This window comes from Olea europaea, chromosome 10 (assembly GCF_002742605.1).
Source record: "Olea europaea var. sylvestris chromosome 10, O_europaea_v1, whole genome shotgun sequence".
In the NCBI taxonomy this organism is placed as follows: Eukaryota; Viridiplantae; Streptophyta; class Magnoliopsida; order Lamiales; family Oleaceae; genus Olea; species Olea europaea.
Window position 1 is genome coordinate 37,305,252 of NC_036246.1, and position 21,638 is coordinate 37,326,889.

Below are 21,638 nucleotides of genomic sequence, written 5' to 3' on the forward strand. Positions count from 1 at the left end.
TTGTAGAACTAGCAAGTGCTTAGTGAAGTAAAAAGTTTAAAAATGCAAGTGATGGATTTTAAATATACAATAGGCACTTTGTAATCGTGTTGTTTTAATGCAAAAGGAAAATCTGCTCTATTTTTCTTTCATGTAGATTTTCTCTTTTTAGTGAATGGCTATAATAATAGATAGTAGAGGTTTTCAAAAGCTGTTGATTCATTAGGGACTCTGACAAGATGGTTTTTGAGCGTTTGCAAAGGGAATTTGAAGCTGCCCGAGCTTCTCAAACTCAAGGTAGTTTTAGATAAATACTTTGAGCACTGTATTTTTTAACTGTTCATAAAGATTTTATAAGTACTTTTGGTGGCTGCCATTGTGTGCTTCTTGTTACCCTGTAGCGGTGTATCATTGGCTCATGATTTTCCATTCATCATCTATGATTTGTATATCTTTTTTTTATACGTTTTGAAATAATTGAATTAAAATCTACTGCCAAGCAAGGACGAAACTGTTAGATATGTAAGTCATACAATGATAGGGAAACATATGTGCATTAACCTGCTAAGATGTCAACATAGGGGTGAAGCCCACTAAAAAATATAGGAAGAGAAAAAAAAGGATCTTGGAGAAACTCTACCCTTATGTAATAGTTTCGTGATCCAAATTTCAACCTTTTTTCAGATGCCAAAAGGCTGGAAATGCCTGTTTTGGAGAATAGATGCTGAGACAAAATTTCCACCTTTTTCATGTGTAATAATATCTTGCCACTTCTTTTTGTCAGCCACTAAGTAGAAAGTAGAAAGTAGAAAGTAGTAATGATGCTATATTGGATATGGCAGTGAATCCTTACTCGTCTTTATTGAAGATTGAAGGGAAACACCAAACATGTTTGTTTGCCCACTAGGAACTTATTTTCAACATATGAGTTCTGGGAGCCTAATATTTTTCTGGAATGTGAGTTGTAGATCCCATATTTTCTTAAACACTGGCAAAGTTGGTAATTCTAGAAAAAATGACTTATGAAAACTGTTTTTGTTACTTAAAATGAATAATCTGGAATGTTGGTCAACTTGCCAATAATGAGAACTCATGGCGATAAAGAACTTACAAATTATTACACCATTTCTTTAATTCAAGGACCTTAGAGAAAACCCACTGAAGCCGTGTTGGTGTTTTGCTTAAAAAAGGGACATTTGATACGAAAAGAATGATCAGTATTTTTATGGAGATCCTGTTAAATATGTTACATGAAGACTTTCCTAGTTTGGATTCTTGATTAGGAAAAGTAAATGCAGTTTATTTTTTTGTTCTCTTGTATTTTATGTTATTTCTTTAGTTGTTTCTACTTAAATTAAATTAGTTAAAACCCTATATAAAAGGGGCTTAATTGTTGTATTTTCCTCGTCTTCGATAAATTGAATAAACACCTTCCCTCTCTAATTTCCTCCTCTCTCTTCTCTCTCGTCTCTGTCTTTCTTTTTGTTTCCTCTCCTCTCCTCTTCTTGTCTTTCTCTCTTTCTTTTTCTCCTCTCTCCCTTCCCCTTCTTCTACAATTCTAGTTCTTGTCCGATTATGTCTGTCGGCATTTTTCTTTTCAACTCTTCTTCCAGAAAATAAGAGTTGAGAAGATTACATTTCTTATTATTGTAATATTAGTCCTTAGATTCCTTAAAAAATGATTTCTCTTATCACCGCTCACTTGTATGAATTTTTTTTCTTAACGCTCTTATCTTGATGTGATTTGTTGTGTCGACTTCATTAAAGTCATGATTTCCATGTATGTTTGAATATGTATAAGATTAAGATACAAAATATATTTGCATTTTCCTTTTACTATTTGATACTATAATTAAATTTTCAAACTGTTAAACTGTAAGGTATTGGAATATATATCTTTTCGATAATATATTCGCACAAGTTATTTTGATTTCACGAGATTGTTGATTATTAAATGCATATCAACTTCTTCTGGGGTTTGTTCCTAGTTCTGGCACTTATACCTCAACTGAAAATTGTGTTCATTTTTAGGCCTGTTATTGGTTATATTCTGAATATTCTTATATGCTTTTGCTAGCCTCTTGAATTGCTTCTTACTTGGTGGATAACTTACCTGGAATTCCATTAGAGTACCGTTATTTCACACTTCAAATATCATCTACTTGTTAGTTTTGTTAAGATGTTAATTATTTTGCAGAAGTATGGTTAGATGGTGAGCAATGGAATGATGGTTTATTAGCTACAGTGAGGGAGCGGGTATGATTTTATTCAATTAGTTTACTAGTTTTAGTAATTATTCTTTTCATTATCCATGGAGATTAGAGGGGGTGAGAATTCACTTGAAATTGCTTTTGTTTGATATTCCTATAGAAGAACACCCATTTTTGAATTTCATTGCGAAATTGGTGGAAACTTTTGTTTTCCTCTCCGTTTTCTCACGTGCGGCTTTCTGTTCTCTTCATACAAGTTTACACATTCAGAGTCAGACTATGTTGATATTTATGGCAGGTTCACATGGAGGCTGAAAGAAAGGCATCTCAATTGTCAGGGGATACAACTGCATTGCCGGTACTTCCTTATGAAAAGATAACTTATAGAGTTGGAAATAAGGTATATTATGATTGTTAGGAATTTATACTTGTTATTTCTTAATAAATCCCAAAATATGTAGGACTTCATTTTTGGGTTCCCTGTGTCATATTGAGATGGTATTCTTCTATTTTTCTTGTATTGAAGAAAGAGAAGTGTAGAAAAATTTCAACCAACTTCTACCCATTTAATATTGGTCATGCACCAATTACTTAGTATATATGATAAAGTGAGATTGTCCTTATCGATTTGATCAACAATTGCTGGTTAAAGAACTAAGGGCGCGTTTGATTGCGAGTATGAAATTTGCATGGAAAGAAAATAAATTTTAGGTAATTCAATTGCCTGAAACTTATTTGTATGGAAATTATTATTTAAATGTGTTTGATTGATTTAGTTTTCAATCTAAAAAATATTATACTTATCTATTTTTTATTGGTGTGTAGATGAGAGAGAGTTGATAGATAAGAGAGAGAAAGAGAGAATGAATTACTTGGAAAATAAAAATCATCCCTCTTCAAAGAAAATATTTTCCTTGTTTTTGAGGAAAATATGGTCCCATGACCAAAATTTGGAAAATATTGTCACCCCAAAAGCAGAAATTTGAGAAGAAAAATGACATTTTTCATGGAAAATAAAGCCAATCAAACACACTCTAAGAGTAATTCTGAGTTGTAGTATTCGTACCTAGTACTTTCCATAGCTTAGGCCTTAGAGTGAAAATAGTTTCTTGGTTCTTGAATGGCATAAGCATGTTGATCTTTTGATCACCTCTGGAACACTTGACATTCACTGGTCTAAGAATTCAGCATTACCTGCTGCCTTTATTATTAACCCTTATGCACATCCACTCACTAGTTGGATTTCTCAGGTTCCCCTCGTCTTAAGAGGGCACTCTTCTTGATTTCTTGGTTGGTCTATTGAATACTATTCTGAACCGAATCCAATACGATGGAAAGAAGTAATAGTCTTGTGCATGCTACAGTGGCACACTTAAGTATCCATTTCCTGCATGGTGTGCCCAGGGGTGAAAGACTAGCAGTGCTATCTGTTTCTTGTGTGGGGGCACCCATGAGATAGTTACTTCAACCAAATTCATCTTATTGGAAATGTTGAATTTATTTCTTTTAACTGTAGTATCTTGGTGCACAATTGATTTAGAATACAGTGTTTGCTGGTAGACTTGGAGGCTTATCCGAGCCTTTGAATTAATTCAGGTGGACCCGAATTAAAATTATAAGCCCACAATTAAATTTGAATAATAACGGTAGGGTTTAGATGACCAAATTTGCATTTTATCTTCTCAGATTTTATATTATACATTGGGACCATTGACAAAATCAATGAAATTATAAGCCAACGTGCTTCTTAATTACTAATGAGGATCCCATGTTATGTGGGCTGTCACAACAATGTGAAAGTGGGACACTGTTGTGTGACCACTTTAAAATTCTCTCGTGAAGGCACCCTATGATGGATTTTGTTGGAAATATAAAAGCTTGTTTTGCTAAGCTACTTTGAAGTAATTTTTTTTATTGTGAACATGTTTAGTGGGATAAGTGTTACTTTCAATTTAAGTACTTTTTCCAACTTTAACTAACAAATAAATAAAATTTAAGACCAACTTATTTACCATTAGTGAACTTACAGTAAATTATCAAGCTTAGAACGTGCTTCTTAATTACTAATGAGGATCCCATGTTATGTGGGCTGTCACAACAATGTGAAAGTGGGACACTGTTGTGTGACCACTTTAAAATTCTCTCGTGAAGGCACCCTATGATGGATTTTGTTGGAAATATAAAAGCTTGTTTTGCTAAGCTACTTTGAAGTAATTTTTTTTATTGTGAACATGTTTAGTGGGATAAGTGTTACTTTCAATTTAAGTACTTTTTCCAACTTTAACTAACAAATAAATAAAATTTAAGACCAACTTATTTACCATTAGTGAACTTACAGTAAATTATCAAGCTTAGACACCATTCGGTGCTGATCAGCCGTACTAAGAATAGTGCTTTAGGAATAGCGGGAGAAGAAGGACGAGTACGATGAGGAAAATGAGAAAAAAGTGCGTCATATTATACAATATGATGTAAGATTCTTGTAGCGATAAATTTTATTGAATTATAGATACGAGACATGTTTTTATAGACCTAGAGGACTTATCCTACAGGGGTTGTGACTTCAAATGGGAAATCTCAATCGTGCTCAGGGGCGGAACCATTAAGGGTCCAATGGAGGCAGTCGCCCCCACTGAAAATTTCAAATACCTTTAGAAAAAAAACCTAAGATAAACATATGGCAATAGGTCTGGTGGTGTGGTTCTTGCTTTGGATGTAGGTAGTTCTTGAGTTCGATTCTCAAAGTGCTCTTTTATTATTCTTCTTTTATTTTGTTTTTGGTTCTCTCTCTCTCTCTTTGTTTTTTTTTTGGTTCTCGCCCCCACTGAACAATAATTCCGAGTCCGCCCCTGATCGTGCTAGTGTAGTCTTGTTCTTGGTTCAAGTCTTTGTTAAAAATAAAATAAGACCCCAAAGATGACACAGTCTTGTTCCTAGTTCAAGTCTTTGTTAAAAATAAAATAAGACCCCAAAGATGACACAGTCTTGTTCCTAGTTCAAGTCTTTGTTAAAAATAAAATAAGACCCCAAAGATGACACAGTCTTGTTCCTAGTTCAAGTCTTTGTTAAAAATAAAATAAGACCCCAAAGATGACACAGTCTTGTTCCTAGTTCAAGTCTTTGTTAAAAATAAAATAAGACCCAAAAGATGACATGGGTTTAAATATACCTTACGGCCTTCTCCTACTACAAGGTTTATAACTCGAAATGATGGAAAACTTCGATTGCAAAAGATAATTCTAGACCAACAACTATATAAAAGCTTGTTTGGCACAATTTTTTCTTTTCTTTTTCTTTTTTTTTTTCCTAGGGAAAAATGATTTTCTTTTTTGGAGAACATGTGGTAAAAAGGTGGGGAAAAGTATGGGTCCCATAGAATGTGCGGTTGAAAATGATTTTGAGGAAAAATAATTTTAAAAAAATCTTGGACAAACAAGCCTTAAATCTTAATAATATTAGAATTTCAGATTTGTCCTTTGTCTTGTGCATCTGTTTTGCACAAGACCCTGTTGAAGTTTAGGTAAATGGCTGCAATATAAATGATTATGAGCAACATGATTGACTTCTTATTAATGCATTCTTTATGAGCAGACGATTTGCTGTTTGGAAGGAGCCAGGATTGGCATTCAATATGAGACATCATTTGCAGGTAATTACAAACTTTCTGATTTCATAATGGTATTGTTAACTAATGAAAAATATCCGGTGCTTCTGAAAGTATATAACAATTTTTTCTTTTATAAAATTTCTGATAGATCATAGTACTGTTCTATTTTAATGAGTCAATTTGTAAAGGTTGATTTTCAGCTGACATGTCATTGTGTTTAATTGAACCATCCTGGAAACAAGGATGAATTTTTTGTGTGCATATAAATCATAGATGGAAGACTCGTTAGAGTTTTTTATGTTAAGTTTTGAACTCAAGCAGTTAAGTAACTGGTTGGGTACCCAAAAAATTTCTTCTACCAACCAAATTCGATAACATGCCTTTCTGCTTGATTATATTGGGTGCCCCATACAGTTGTAATCTTTCCGTCTGTTCAGATGAATAATAAATTAAGATTGGGAATTAGTAATTTTTCATCTAAGCAGTAAGTGTGATTAAGTACGGAAGGGCACAAGCATAGTAGATATTTATGAACTAGGGCTTGATTGTCCCTAGGAAATCTTGACATGGCTCGATGTCCTTTTAATTGCAAAATACTAGGTTATATGTAATTTCCCTAGTGGAAATCATTTAGTTAAAATCACACGGAAACACGTATTTATGTAGTATTGGAACCGACAAGCACAGCCTCTGGTTGCTGGTGGTGCAAATACATGGATTTATGTCATCTAATGCAATATACCTTAACAAAAGATTCATGGATGTTGACATGGTACAATATTACTCGTTAAGAAAAGAATTCATTTTTTTCTGCTAACAGTAAAATACCAATGTTACTTGCTTGAATTTGCCTAATCTACATGTACATGCCTTAGGACCATCAAGAGAAGATAAATGTAGATAGGCAGCACACAATATGAACCACTCGATAAAATGAAAGTTGTTTAAAAAAGATACTAGTACTGAACAACTGATGCACGGTTGCATATCAATTACTTAGAAAAAACTAAAATGAGATCAATGAGATGTCATCGCTCATAACTCAACTTGCAAATAAAACCCTTTCAGCCTCTTTCTGGCAGAAAATATAGTTCCTTCTGATATTCGAAGGAGTTAACTAAATTTGTTGCCATCAATACTAACTTCATCTAGACGATGCATTACAATGATTTTCATCATACTTCACCAGAATAACCTCTAATGAATACTGGAACTTATAGTTCCTTTCTTTGATATTTTTAAGGAGCTTAACCCTGTTTGTTGCCTTCTACACTGCCTACATTTAGACGTGGCAATACAACGAGTTTTATTGAACTTCACCAGAATAACCTCAAATGGGTTTTGAACTTTACCCCAAAAAAAAAAAACGTAAAAATGAAAAAACTACATGCAGTTTGCCACACAATTATTTTTTCAATGAAAGAGGCCGCTTAATATTAAACGTTCAACTTGTAAACATGCATTCTCCCCTTCATTTTGAACTTATTTGTTTATGCGGTGGTAAGTTATAATCATTCAATTGTTGGACTTCAAACAGGAGAACCTTGTGACCCCTACCATTGTGTGCTTGAAAGCAAGTCATTTCTTGAGAAAATGACTCTTCTTGAACATACAGTTCCATTTTTCTTGCCAATACGTGAAGCTGAAAATGATTTTCTCTCTTCAAATGCAATGGTGAGACTAGTTTCTTAAGCATATCATTGTTCATTGGCTGACTATACACATCTCAAAGCATTAATTCTCTTATCTGGTTTCAGAAATTCATAGACCACGTGGGAGATTTATTACAGGCTTTTGTTGATAGACGGGAGCAGGTATTTTGCTCATTTCTAGAACCATCTGTGAGGGGTTCAATTAAATTCTCTTAATAGATTCTATAAAAATATCCTCACTCTCTGTATTTTATATACATTTATTTTTATTTTTTTGGGTGTTAGTTCTGCTATTAATTATGACATGACATGAATTTGATTCTATTTTTCCAAATAAATCTTTTTCTTTTTGAATAACACATTGTTTACACATGCAAGCATAATTTCTGGCTGCACAACATAATTATTATTAGTCAAATGATAGCAACCCTCGTAAATATTGATTGAGAATGTTTTTTAAATACAGGAGGTTTCCTTGACATGTGTAATTTTAATGTGCATTCCTAATTCCAGAACTGCCTGACTGCCTCGACTTAAAGTTGTCTTCTAGATGCTGCATACCCTCGTGTCCTATTCTGTATAGATGAAAAATGCTGATGAAGATTGATAGTAGTGTAACCTGAGTTTGCACATTTGATAATTATTTGTGATGGCAGCAGATCAACAAACCAACTTGAGTGAAAGGTGAAATGCATAGTTTAAAGCAAGCCCATGGGTAGCTATAGTCATTGAATGGCTATAATAATAGATAGTAGAGGTTTTCAAAAGCTGTTGATTCATTAGGGACTCTGACAAGATGGTTTTTGAGCGTTTGCAAAGGGAATTTGAAGCTGCCCGAGCTTCTCAAACTCAAGGTAGTTTTAGATAAATACTTTGAGCACTGTATTTTTTAACTGTTCATAAAGATTTTATAAGTACTTTTGGTGGCTGCCATTGTGTGCTTCTTGTTACCCTGTAGCGGTGTATCATTGGCTCATGATTTTCCATTCATCATCTATGATTTGTATATCTTTTTTTTATACGTTTTGAAATAATTGAATTAAAATCTACTGCCAAGCAAGGACGAAACTGTTAGATATGTAAGTCATACAATGATAGGGAAACATATGTGCATTAACCTGCTAAGATGTCAACATAGGGGTGAAGCCCACTAAAAAATATAGGAAGAGAAAAAAAAGGATCTTGGAGAAACTCTACCCTTATGTAATAGTTTCGTGATCCAAATTTCAACCTTTTTTCAGATGCCAAAAGGCTGGAAATGCCTGTTTTGGAGAATAGATGCTGAGACAAAATTTCCACCTTTTGCATGTGTAATAATATCTTGCCACTTCTTTTTGTCAGCCACTAAGTAGAAAGTAGAAAGTAGTAATGATGCTATATTGGATATGGCAGTGAATCCTTACTCGTCTTTATTGAAGATTGAAGGGAAACACCAAACATGTTTGTTTGCCCACTAGGAACTTATTTTCAACATATGAGTTCTGGGAGCCTAATATTTTTCTGGAATGTGAGTTGTAGATCCCATATTTTCTTAAACACTGGCAAAGTTGGTAATTCTAGAAAAAATGACTTATGAAAACTGTTTTTGTTACTTAAAATGAATAATCTGGAATGTTGGTCAACTTGCCAATAATGAGAACTCATGGCGATAAAGAACTTACAAATTATTACACCATTTCTTTAATTCAAGGACCTTAGAGAAAACCCACTGAAGCCGTGTTGGTGTTTTGCTTAAAAAAGGGACATTTGATACGAAAAGAATGATCAGTATTTTTATGGAGATCCTGTTAAATATGTTACATGAAGACTTTCCTAGTTTGGATTCTTGATTAGGAAAAGTAAATGCAGTTTATTTTTTTGTTCTCTTGTATTTTATGTTATTTCTTTAGTTGTTTCTACTTAAATTAAATTAGTTAAAACCCTATATAAAAGGGGCTTAATTGTTGTATTTTCCTCGTCTTCGATAAATTGAATAAACACCTTCCCTCTCTAATTTCCTCCTCTCTCTTCTCTCTCGTCTCTGTCTTTCTTTTTGTTTCCTCTCCTCTCCTCTTCTTGTCTTTCTCTCTTTCTTTTTCTCCTCTCTCCCTTCCCCTTCTTCTACAATTCTAGTTCTTGTCCGATTATGTCTGTCGGCATTTTTCTTTTCAACTCTTCTTCCAGAAAATAAGAGTTGAGAAGATTACATTTCTTATTATTGTAATATTAGTCCTTAGATTCCTTAAAAAATGATTTCTCTTATCACCGCTCACTTGTATGAATTTTTTTTCTTAACGCTCTTATCTTGATGTGATTTGTTGTGTCGACTTCATTAAAGTCATGATTTCCATGTATGTTTGAATATGTATAAGATTAAGATACAAAATATATTTGCATTTTCCTTTTACTATTTGATACTATAATTAAATTTTCAAACTGTTAAACTGTAAGGTATTGGAATATATATCTTTTCGATAATATATTCGCACAAGTTATTTTGATTTCACGAGATTGTTGATTATTAAATGCATATCAACTTCTTCTGGGGTTTGTTCCTAGTTCTGGCACTTATACCTCAACTGAAAATTGTGTTCATTTTTAGGCCTGTTATTGGTTATATTCTGAATATTCTTATATGCTTTTGCTAGCCTCTTGAATTGCTTCTTACTTGGTGGATAACTTACCTGGAATTCCATTAGAGTACCGTTATTTCACACTTCAAATATCATCTACTTGTTAGTTTTGTTAAGATGTTAATTATTTTGCAGAAGTATGGTTAGATGGTGAGCAATGGAATGATGGTTTATTAGCTACAGTGAGGGAGCGGGTATGATTTTATTCAATTAGTTTACTAGTTTTAGTAATTATTCTTTTCATTATCCATGGAGATTAGAGGGGGTGAGAATTCACTTGAAATTGCTTTTGTTTGATATTCCTATAGAAGAACACCCATTTTTGAATTTCATTGCGAAATTGGTGGAAACTTTTGTTTTCCTCTCCGTTTTCTCACGTGCGGCTTTCTGTTCTCTTCATACAAGTTTACACATTCAGAGTCAGACTATGTTGATATTTATGGCAGGTTCACATGGAGGCTGAAAGAAAGGCATCTCAATTGTCAGGGGATACAACTGCATTGCCGGTACTTCCTTATGAAAAGATAACTTATAGAGTTGGAAATAAGGTATATTATGATTGTTAGGAATTTATACTTGTTATTTCTTAATAAATCCCAAAATATGTAGGACTTCATTTTTGGGTTCCCTGTGTCATATTGAGATGGTATTCTTCTATTTTTCTTGTATTGAAGAAAGAGAAGTGTAGAAAAATTTCAACCAACTTCTACCCATTTAATATTGGTCATGCACCAATTACTTAGTATATATGATAAAGTGAGATTGTCCTTATCGATTTGATCAACAATTGCTGGTTAAAGAACTAAGGGCGCGTTTGATTGCGAGTATGAAATTTGCATGGAAAGAAAATAAATTTTAGGTAATTCAATTGCCTGAAACTTATTTGTATGGAAATTATTATTTAAATGTGTTTGATTGATTTAGTTTTCAATCTAAAAAATATTATACTTATCTATTTTTTATTGGTGTGTAGATGAGAGAGAGTTGATAGATAAGAGAGAGAAAGAGAGAATGAATTACTTGGAAAATAAAAATCATCCCTCTTCAAAGAAAATATTTTCCTTGTTTTTGAGGAAAATATGGTCCCATGACCAAAATTTGGAAAATATTGTCACCCCAAAAGCAGGAATTTGAGAAGAAAAATGACATTTTTCATGGAAAATAAAGCCAATCAAACACACTCTAAGAGTAATTCTGAGTTGTAGTATTCGTACCTAGTACTTTCCATAGCTTAGGCCTTAGAGTGAAAATAGTTTCTTGGTTCTTGAATGGCATAAGCATGTTGATCTTTTGATCACCTCTGGAACACTTGACACTGGTCTAAGAATTCAGCATTACCTGCTGCCTTTATTATTAACCCTTATGCACATCCACTCACTAGTTGGATTTCTCAGGTTCCCCTCGTCTTAAGAGGGCACTCTTCTTGATTTCTTGGTTGGTCTATTGAATACTATTCTGAACCGAATCCAATACGATGGAAAGAAGTAATAGTCTTGTGCATGCTACAGTGGCACACTTAAGTATCCATTTCCTGCATGGACACTGGTCTAAGAATTCAGCATTACCTGCTGCCTTTATTATTAACCCTTATGCACATCCACTCACTAGTTGGATTTCTCAGGTTCCCCTCGTCTTAAGAGGGCACTCTTCTTGATTTCTTGGTTGGTCTATTGAATACTATTCTGAACCGAATCCAATACGATGGAAAGAAGTAATAGTCTTGTGCATGCTACAGTGGCACACTTAAGTATCCATTTCCTGCATGGTGTGCCCAGGGGTGAAAGACTAGCAGTGCTATCTGTTTCTTGTGTGGGGGCACCCATGAGATAGTTACTTCAACCAAATTCATCTTATTGGAAATGTTGAATTTATTTCTTTTAACTGTAGTATCTTGGTGCACAATTGATTTAGAATACAGTGTTTGCTGGTAGACTTGGAGGCTTATCCGAGCCTTTGAATTAATTCAGGTGGACCCGAATTAAAATTATAAGCCCACAATTAAATTTGAATAGTAACGGTAGGGTTTAGATGACCAAATTTGCATTTTATCTTCTCAGATTTTATATTATACATTGGGACCATTGACAAAATCAATGAAATTATAAGCCAACGTGCTTCTTAATTACTAATGAGGATCCCATGTTATGTGGGCTGTCACAACAATGTGAAAGTGGGACACTGTTGTGTGACCACTTTAAAATTCTCTCGTGAAGGCACCCTATGATGGATTTTGTTGGAAATATAAAAGCTTGTTTTGCTAAGCTACTTTGAAGTAATTTTTTTTATTGTGAACATGTTTAGTGGGGTAAGTGTTACTTTCAATTTAAGTACTTTTTCCAACTTTAACTAGCAAATAAATAAAATTTAAGACCAACTTATTTACTATTAGTGAACTTACAGTAAATTATCAAGCTTAGCCACCATTCGGTGCTGATCAGCCGTACTAAGAATAGTGCTTTAGGAATAGCGGGAGAAGAAGGACGAGTACGATGAGGAAAATGAGAAAAAAGTGCGTCATATTATACAATATGATGTAAGATTCTTGTAGCGATAAATTTTATTGAATTATAGATACGAGACATGTTTTTATAGACCTAGAGGACTTATCCTACAGGGGTTGTGACTTCAAATGGGAAATCTCAATCGTGCTCAGGGGCGGAACCATTAAGGGTCCAATGGAGGCAGTCGCCCCCACTGAAAATTTCAAATACCTTTAGAAAAAAAACCTAAGATAAACATATGGCAATAGGTCTGGTGGTGTGGTTCTTGCTTTGGATGTAGGTAGTTCTTGAGTTCGATTCTCAAAGTGCTCTTTTATTATTCTTCTTTTATTTTGTTTTTGGTTCTCTCTCTCTCTCTCTTTTTGTTTTTTTTTTGGTTCTCGCCCCCACTGAACAATAATTCCGAGTCCGCCCCTGATCGTGCTAGTGTAGTCTTGTTCTTGGTTCAAGTCTTTGTTAAAAATAAAATAAGACCCCAAAGATGACACAGTCTTGTTCCTAGTTCAAGTCTTTGTTAAAAATAAAATAAGACCCAAAAGATGACATGGGTTTAAATATACCTTACGGCCTTCTCCTACTACAAGGTTTATAACTCGAAATGATGGAAAACTTCGATTGCAAAAGATAATTCTAGACCAACAACTATATAAAAGCTTGTTTGGCACAATTTTTTCTTTTCTTTTTCTTTTTTTTTTTCCTAGGGAAAAATGATTTTCTTTTTTGGAGAACATGTGGTAAAAAGGTGGGGAAAAGTATGGGTCCCATAGAATGTGCGGTTGAAAATGATTTTGAGGAAAAATAATTTTAAAAAAATCTTGGACAAACAAGCCTTAAATCTTAATAATATTAGAATTTCAGATTTGTCCTTTGTCTTGTGCATCTGTTTTGCACAAGACCCTGTTGAAGTTTAGGTAAATGGCTGCAATATAAATGATTATGAGCAACATGATTGACTTCTTATTAATGCATTCTTTATGAGCAGACGATTTGCTGTTTGGAAGGAGCCAGGATTGGCATTCAATATGAGACATCATTTGCAGGTAATTACAAACTTTCTGATTTCATAATGGTATTGTTAACTAATGAAAAATATCCGGTGCTTCTGAAAGTATATAACAATTTTTTCTTTTATAAAATTTCTGATAGATCATAGTACTGTTCTATTTTAATGAGTCAATTTGTAAAGGTTGATTTTCAGCTGACATGTCATTGTGTTTAATTGAACCATCCTGGAAACAAGGATGAATTTTTTGTGTGCATATAAATCATAGATGGAAGACTCGTTAGAGTTTTTTATGTTAAGTTTTGAACTCAAGCAGTTAAGTAACTGGTTGGGTACCCAAAAAATTTCTTCTACCAACCAAATTCGATAACATGCCTTTCTGCTTGATTATATTGGGTGCCCCATACAGTTGTAATCTTTCCGTCTGTTCAGATGAATAATAAATTAAGATTGGGAATTAGTAATTTTTCATCTAAGCAGTAAGTGTGATTAAGTACGGAAGGGCACAAGCATAGTAGATATTTATGAACTAGGGCTTGATTGTCCCTAGGAAATCTTGACATGGCTCGATGTCCTTTTAATTGCAAAATACTAGGTTATATGTAATTTCCCTAGTGGAAATCATTTAGTTAAAATCACACGGAAACACGTATTTATGTAGTATTGGAACCGACAAGCACAGCCTCTGGTTGCTGGTGGTGCAAATACATGGATTTATGTCATCTAATGCAATATACCTTAACAAAAGATTCATGGATGTTGACATGGTACAATATTACTCGTTAAGAAAAGAATTCATTTTTTTCTGCTAACAGTAAAATACCAATGTTACTTGCTTGAATTTGCCTAATCTACATGTACATGCCTTAGGACCATCAAGAGAAGATAAATGTAGATAGGCAGCACACAATATGAACCACTCGATAAAATGAAAGTTGTTTAAAAAAGATACTAGTACTGAACAACTGATGCACGGTTGCATATCAATTACTTAGAAAAAACTAAAATGAGATCAATGAGATGTCATCGCTCATAACTCAACTTGCAAATAAAACCCTTTCAGCCTCTTTCTGGCAGAAAATATAGTTCCTTCTGATATTCGAAGGAGTTAACTAAATTTGTTGCCATCAATACTAACTTCATCTAGACGATGCATTACAATGATTTTCATCATACTTCACCAGAATAACCTCTAATGAATACTGGAACTTATAGTTCCTTTCTTTGATATTTTTAAGGAGCTTAACCCTATTTGTTGCCATCTACACTGCCTACATTTAGACGTGGCAATACAACGAGTTTTATTGAACTTCACCAGAATAACCTCAAATGGGTTTTGAACTTTACCCCAAAAAAAAAAAACGTAAAAATGAAAAAACTACATGCAGTTTGCCACACAATTATTTTTTCAATGAAAGAGGCCGCTTAATATTAAACGTTCAACTTGTAAACATGCATTCTCCCCTTCATTTTGAACTTATTTGTTTATGCGGTGGTAAGTTATAATCATTCAATTGTTGGACTTCAAACAGGAGAACCTTGTGACCCCTACCATTGTGTGCTTGAAAGCAAGTCATTTCTTGAGAAAATGACTCTTCTTGAACATACAGTTCCATTTTTCTTGCCAATACGTGAAGCTGAAAATGATTTTCTCTCTTCAAATGCAATGGTGAGACTAGTTTCTTAAGCATATCATTGTTCATTGGCTGACTATACACATCTCAAAGCATTAATTCTCTTATCTGGTTTCAGAAATTCATAGACCACGTGGGAGATTTATTACAGGCTTTTGTTGATAGACGGGAGCAGGTATTTTGCTCATTTCTAGAACCATCTGTGAGGGGTTCAATTAAATTCTCTTAATAGATTCTATAAAAATATCCTCACTCTCTGTATTTTATATACATTTATTTTTATTTTTTTGGGTGTTAGTTCTGCTATTAATTATGACATGACATGAATTTGATTCTATTTTTCCAAATAAATCTTTTTCTTTTTGAATAACACATTGTTTACACATGCAAGCATAATTTCTGGCTGCACAACATAATTATTATTAGTCAAATGATAGCAACCCTCGTAAATATTGATTGAGAATGTTTTTTAAATACAGGAGGTTTCCTTGACATGTGTAATTTTAATGTGCATTCCTAATTCCAGAACTGCCTGACTGCCTCGACTTAAAGTTGTCTTCTAGATGCTGCATACCCTCGTGTCCTATTCTGTATAGATGAAAAATGCTGATGAAGATTGATAGTAGTGTAACCTGAGTTTGCACATTTGATAATTATTTGTGATGGCAGCAGATCAACAAACCAACTTGAGTGAAAGGTGAAATGCATAGTTTAAAGCAAGCCCATGGGTAGCTATAGTCATGGTTGACCTTTTTGAAGAGTCACTCAATAGATATATTTATCGCATTTTTGGACTCAAGGGTCAAATTTGTTGCTGCATGATCTTAAGGTGCAATATTTTGATCTTGAGGAAATTTCAATCAAGTTGCAATAAATTCCTTGTAAACCCCTTCATGCTCAAGAAGTTAAGTCCCTCATCGGGCAGGACTTATTACATTATGAAGCCTAAAGTGATGGGCAGAAATTGCTTTACACATTTAGAATCTTAGGCTAAGAAGATAGACTAATATATTTTTCAAATAGATTTGTTTTACCTCTGCTCTAAATGGAAGTATCTACTTAGCTAGGTGTATTACTGATTGTTATTTTCCTTTTTTTTCTTAAAAAATTATAAGCTTTGCAAAGAAAAAAATATCCACGAGAGGTAAGAATGATAAAGTTATCAGTTCAGTCAAAAACCACATCGATCAACACTTTTCTTCGTGTTACCGTGGCCTCTTTGAATCACACCTGAAGGCGAATCTGCTCAAATTACATGTTGTGTTCTACTTTCATTTCATTCAATCTAAAATGTTAAGTGTTATCTCTCCAATAATTATGGAGATGTATAAATAGTATGGTATAAAATGTTTTTTTTAGGTCAATACTAATTTAAGATATATCAGCTTTATACGTTAATTTTTCTAAAATCATCAATTTCATTATGGGAATCATAAAGAACATGACCTACGAATAGAAAATTAGGAGCTGCATTGTTTATGTCAATACTAAAGAACAATACCTGGGAATAGAAAATTAGGTATTGCATACAGATAGGAAAAAGTAAAAATGATTAGAATCCACCCACTATTGTGTGGATCCTCTTATGTGCTTCGAAATAAAAATAAAAATGAGACACCTAAATATTTATTATTTTCAATTTTTTATGCTCCTATAAAATTACTCATGTGATGCTATGGAAATAGTCTTCCATGATTGTTTGGCAATGGGGGGCCGAATGGCCATTCTCGGCCCGTCCCTTAGGGTATTTTTTGTCACCTTGTCGTGCCTCCATACCAGATTAAGATGGGATGAGACAGGTTCATTGCGGGGTGGTAGGGCAGGCCGTTTATTTTTTGTTTTTTTAATGTTTTTAGTTTGTAAAATTTATTACCTTTTTTATTTTTTATTTTTGGGTTAAGAGTAACCCATATGCTCGTTAGAAAATCAAAAACTTAAATTTGAAATAAATTTTAAACGGGGCGGGTAGTGAGGTAGGGATCATGATTTCGTACCCACCCCCATACCTGCTTCAGGGCAATGTCTCCCACCCTGCTCCTGTCCTATTTATATTATTAGGTGAGTAATGGGTATTGGATTTAACGGGGTTTTTGTTATCCCTAATATTTGTCCCCTACACGATAGATGACATCATGACTCCAATCATTCAACAATTTCTACAGCTGAACTGCATTGCTCGTAGACAAGTTAAAGATCATATTTTTTTACTAGGTTTATAAGTCGTCATAAACCAATCTGGCCAAAAATCATGGCATCCCTGTCTCACACCGGACAACCATTATCAATGTAACAATTGCTTTACCCTTCTGATTTCTGAGAATAGAATATATGATGAAGAGAAGGATTTTGTCACGAACTTGACTATTTCAAGGATCCCAGAGAGAGTTCTCTCAAATCCGTCCTCTTGGTCTAGTGAAGCAGTATGTCATGTGAGACTAAAGCTTGGTTGGCTGCAAGTGATTCATGAATATAGGCATGACTAAATTGCTAGCTTCTTAACTACTCAAAAATATCGCAGTGTGGATCTAAATACAAAACTTAGGAAATCACCCAAGAAAGATTAACACGGAGTTTGAAAAACAGAAACTTTTATTGCTCACAATTTCTCTCTACAACTTGATTATTGCAAATGTTCTCTTTAGCCTTAGTTGTAAGTTATAACCTCCGCAAGTGGACATGGGTGATAAATTCGAATGAAGGTTAAGAGAGGCTTCCACAGATACTTCTATACAAATATCCTAGATGTTTACAACATAGGTAGGCTTCTATAGAATGTTCTTGAAGCTCTTGGAACTGATATCCCTCCTTCTTTATGGGGATTTAGGTAGATTTGTCGGCGTGGTTTATGCACACTGTGTTGTATCATATCTTGGCCGCGTTTGGCTGTGGCTATGGCTTCTGCAGTATGCCTTCAGGTCTCAAGTCGCCTACAGCTTTCTGGAGCTCCTGTTGTCTGAAATCTGCTCTACTGAATTGTCAAGTAGAATTGTGAATGAAAACTTACGTGGATGCCAAATTTGCAAGAGAGTGCATGATGTTAGAGAAGTACTCTATTCAGTGTTTAGTTTCTTTGCATCAATGCGATCGAAATTAATTTCCTCTGAAGTAGGTTTCCATAAAATGAAATCTTTTATGTGCTCCTTTAATTGTAGTTTCATTTTTGTTATCCCGATCATTTTAACACGATCTCTACCATTTGTCTTGTTCTTCTCCAGGTTCGTCTTATAAAGGAACTTTATGGAAATCAAGTTGGAGAACTTTATAACAGTCTTCCGTATCATATGGTTGAATTTGTGCTTGATGATTTCGATTGGTAGGTGTAGTCCTCCTCTTCATATAATTTTTCCTCGTCCATCTCAATGATTCTTAACCAACAATTGTTTTCAGAGTTTTGTTGTTTTTCTTTTTTCAACTTCAAGCTTGGGTTTTATATAACATTTACTGTGTTTGAAATGATGTGACTCTTAACTCATTTTTCACATGTTTATCGAGGCACAACACGTTGACAAATTGAAAAGGTTGAACTACCATTTTGGCTTGCTTATGAATGAGTGATAGCTAGTGTGACTGGATGGTGAATACTGGGTGAATCTAATTACTCCCTACATTTCCTCTGATCGACCTTGTAAATGATTATGGTAGTTCTTTTACAACTCTTTTACGAGTCTTTCTTTATCTTTCATAATAACGGGCACATCCTACAAATAAGAGTCCAGAGGCTCTGGATGTAGCTGGCTATGATTTGTTAATTAGTGTAGATGATTTGATGCCGCTCCTCTCTCTCTCTCTCTCGTTAGTCATTATAGTATTTTTATGCAACTTTATCATCCTACATATTATTGCATAAGGTTCTTTAACCATATTGGTACCATAGTTGTGTGGATATGACATTATCTTTTGATCCTTTTATGCATGGATTCACACATATTATTTGTTTAATTACTATAACCGTCTGATTTAAATTCTATCTAGGTTTCTACATGCTTTTGCTTTTACGTGCACCAGTTTCAAGTGTTCTTTTGTTTTTCATCTTGCAGCAAGGTTACATTGAGTCTTAAGTACGCGGATCTTCTGTCCATAGTTCCGACTGAGGTCAGTGTCCTTGTATGGCCGATGCATCAATCAAAGAAGTCGATCAGTGCTGTAACAATGACTAGGAAGGAGAACGAAGTGCTGGGAAGTCAACCTATTCCTACTCGTTTGTCATATGCAGAGGATGCATTACGAACTATGAGTTTACCTGAAGGTCAGATAATGGTAACCCTATTGTTCATTCTTGTCATTGATAACCAGACACTAATATCACCTTTTTGCTCTCCCCAACAGCTTATGCGGAGATTGTTCTGAACTTGCCCCAGGTTCTTAAAGAAATTTATCCACAGCAATATTTTGCCTAGTACTCCTATTGAAATGTGTTCTCAGGGCTCTAAAAATGGTGTGAGGGTTGGGGAGAGGGAGGATAGGGATTATCAGCAAACAACTTTTTTCTTTGACAATTAGGTCCGTAACACTAGTCTCTAATAAACTCGATTAAGTGTGTCCGAATGCTAGAGAATCTTCTTAAATATAAAATAAAATTCTACAATATGTAATCACAACAGAAGCAGCATAATGCAAAGAAATGACGTGAACGAGATTTTCAACTATAATTCTCATGAGTTGTAAGAGAAATCTCAACCTCAAGAACTTGTTCTTCAAGATGCCAGAAATGTCTGATGGGGGCACTCTGATAAATCATAAATGTAGGAAGAGGAAACACTATCGCGGTTAGCATACAAAGTTTCTATATCATTACTGAGATGATTCTATCTTCAAGACAAGCAATATAATTATAGCATGTTGTCTCTTGGCAACATCATGATCTTATGGCTTCCAGTTTAGATGTAATTTTTTGCTTTAGTTCTTGACACGTTGAGAAAAAAATTGATTGCTTAACTACTTTTCTATGGAGTTCAGAAGAGAGATAAAACTATCTGATTGAAAATATATGCTGGGCAAACGTACACCACCACTTGATAGTCTGAACAGAGTACGTCGTAGATCATTTTGCACTTTCTGAATTTTATCGTCCAATATGGAAACTGGTTATATTGAGCATAGAAGAAACTTGTGAAAGATCTAAAAGCTACGGTCAAGTTTATGCTTTACAACCTGTCTTTAAACATAGCAAAACCAAATGCTGATTACTATATATGCAGTGAATTTAGATATAAACTCTTCCAATGGACGCCAAAACTACTATTAGGATACAATAAACGATGGGTTGTGCTGTGTGTATACAATGGTGTACACACAGTTTTACACCCCTGCTCGACGGGTGGGTCTTGCAGTCAAGCTCCTTTCTGCCTTTGCACTCGAGGGCCAATCTTCGTTCGGCGTATACACAGTTTTACACCCCTGCTTGACGGGTGGGTCTTGCAGTCAAGCTCCCATCTGCCTTTGCACTCGAGGGTCAATCTCCGTTTGGCCCAAGGAAACCTTTGCACGCATTCGTGTGTGTACATAGGTGTACATAGTTTTACACCTCCCTCACATGGAGATAGCTCACATGTAATAAAATATTCGTGTACCTTCTTCCATGTAAGGAGGTTGTAAAGCTGTGTGTACACCTTGTGGTGTACACACAGCATTTTCCAATGTTTTACCACTTCATTAACAAAATCTATGAATCCACTTAGTTCTGCAGTTTCGTGCAATTGAAGTTGGAGTACATGTCACCATAAGAATGCACAGATCCTGCATCAAAACACAAATAATCCAATTCAAATAAGTAACATAAATGTCTTCTAGATATTCTAAATTCTTTTTAAAGATTGCGGCCATAATTCAATAGAAAAAAAGGAACTACAAACCATAATATACGCAAGGGCTGTAGATATCTTTATTTGATACCTTAAGCTTGCTCCTATGGTATCCTTACAATATATTTTGGTAGGGCAAAACATATCGATATTAGGTATAAAAATTTTAGAAATTTGTTTACGTACACAAAGTATTATGTAATTTAATAATTACCTTTTTAATTTAATACACAAAAAATCTATAGAAAATGAAGAATAAAAAAGCTATAATTGAAAATCATATTAAAAGACTGCAATTGCCAATTAGAGTATTTAAGCAACTTTTCAGTAAAGCAACTTTCTATAGCAGTGTTTTAGTGATAAAAAAGCAGCAGCAGAAAGGTTGTGTTTTTCTCCTTTTTGTTTAATTATACTTTTTTTTTTAAAAAATTCGACATCATATCGTACTATGTGTCTCAAATAACATCTGTTTGCTAGTGGTAGATGGAACAAATTCAACATAACAACTTTATAATTGATAATTAAAGTTACTTTCTTAAAGTAGTAGCTTAGTGAGCGTTAGTATTTTTGCAAATATGATAGTTTCAATCTATTAATTGCAAGTCTTTTTTAGATATGTACTTCTTTCTTATTGTATAA

At 34.2% G+C, this 21,638-nt stretch overlaps 2 protein-coding genes across 6 annotated transcripts; both read left to right on the forward strand.

Annotated features, from left to right (window-relative positions):
• The first annotated feature begins 6 nt into the window (after positions 1-6).
• Positions 7-8,159, forward strand: LOC111402093. 3 transcript variants are annotated; one of them, XM_023030149.1, is made up of 7 exons: positions 7-276; positions 2,177-2,235; positions 2,488-2,547; positions 5,781-5,838; positions 7,334-7,470; positions 7,554-7,610; positions 7,915-8,159. In XM_023030149.1, the coding sequence occupies exons 1-7, from the start codon at positions 219-221 to the stop codon at positions 7,969-7,971; spliced, it is 486 nt and encodes a 161-aa protein (XP_022885917.1). In that variant the 5' UTR covers positions 7-218; the 3' UTR covers positions 7,972-8,159. The 3 variants fall into 3 exon arrangements, with proteins under 3 accessions (XP_022885917.1, XP_022885915.1, XP_022885916.1); XM_023030147.1 differs by having other exon boundaries at positions 2,488-2,589; positions 7,915-8,155; XM_023030148.1 differs by having other exon boundaries at positions 2,488-2,589; positions 7,962-8,153.
• A 24-nt stretch (positions 8,160-8,183) lies between these two features.
• On the forward strand, positions 8,184-20,138 carry LOC111402094. Of its 3 annotated transcripts, none has more exons than XM_023030150.1 (9): positions 8,184-8,302; positions 10,196-10,254; positions 10,507-10,608; positions 13,544-13,601; positions 15,097-15,233; positions 15,317-15,373; positions 18,414-18,511; positions 19,236-19,444; positions 19,525-20,133. In XM_023030150.1, the coding sequence occupies exons 1-9, from the start codon at positions 8,245-8,247 to the stop codon at positions 19,593-19,595; spliced, it is 849 nt and encodes a 282-aa protein (XP_022885918.1). In that variant the 5' UTR covers positions 8,184-8,244; the 3' UTR covers positions 19,596-20,133. The 3 variants fall into 3 exon arrangements, with proteins under 3 accessions (XP_022885918.1, XP_022885919.1, XP_022885920.1); XM_023030151.1 differs by having other exon boundaries at positions 10,507-10,566; XM_023030152.1 differs by lacking the exons at positions 8,184-8,302; positions 10,196-10,254; positions 10,507-10,608; ... (1 more) ...; positions 15,097-15,233; positions 15,317-15,373 and adding an exon at positions 17,195-18,303 and having other exon boundaries at positions 19,525-20,138.
• The last annotated feature ends 1,500 nt before the right edge of the window (positions 20,139-21,638 follow it).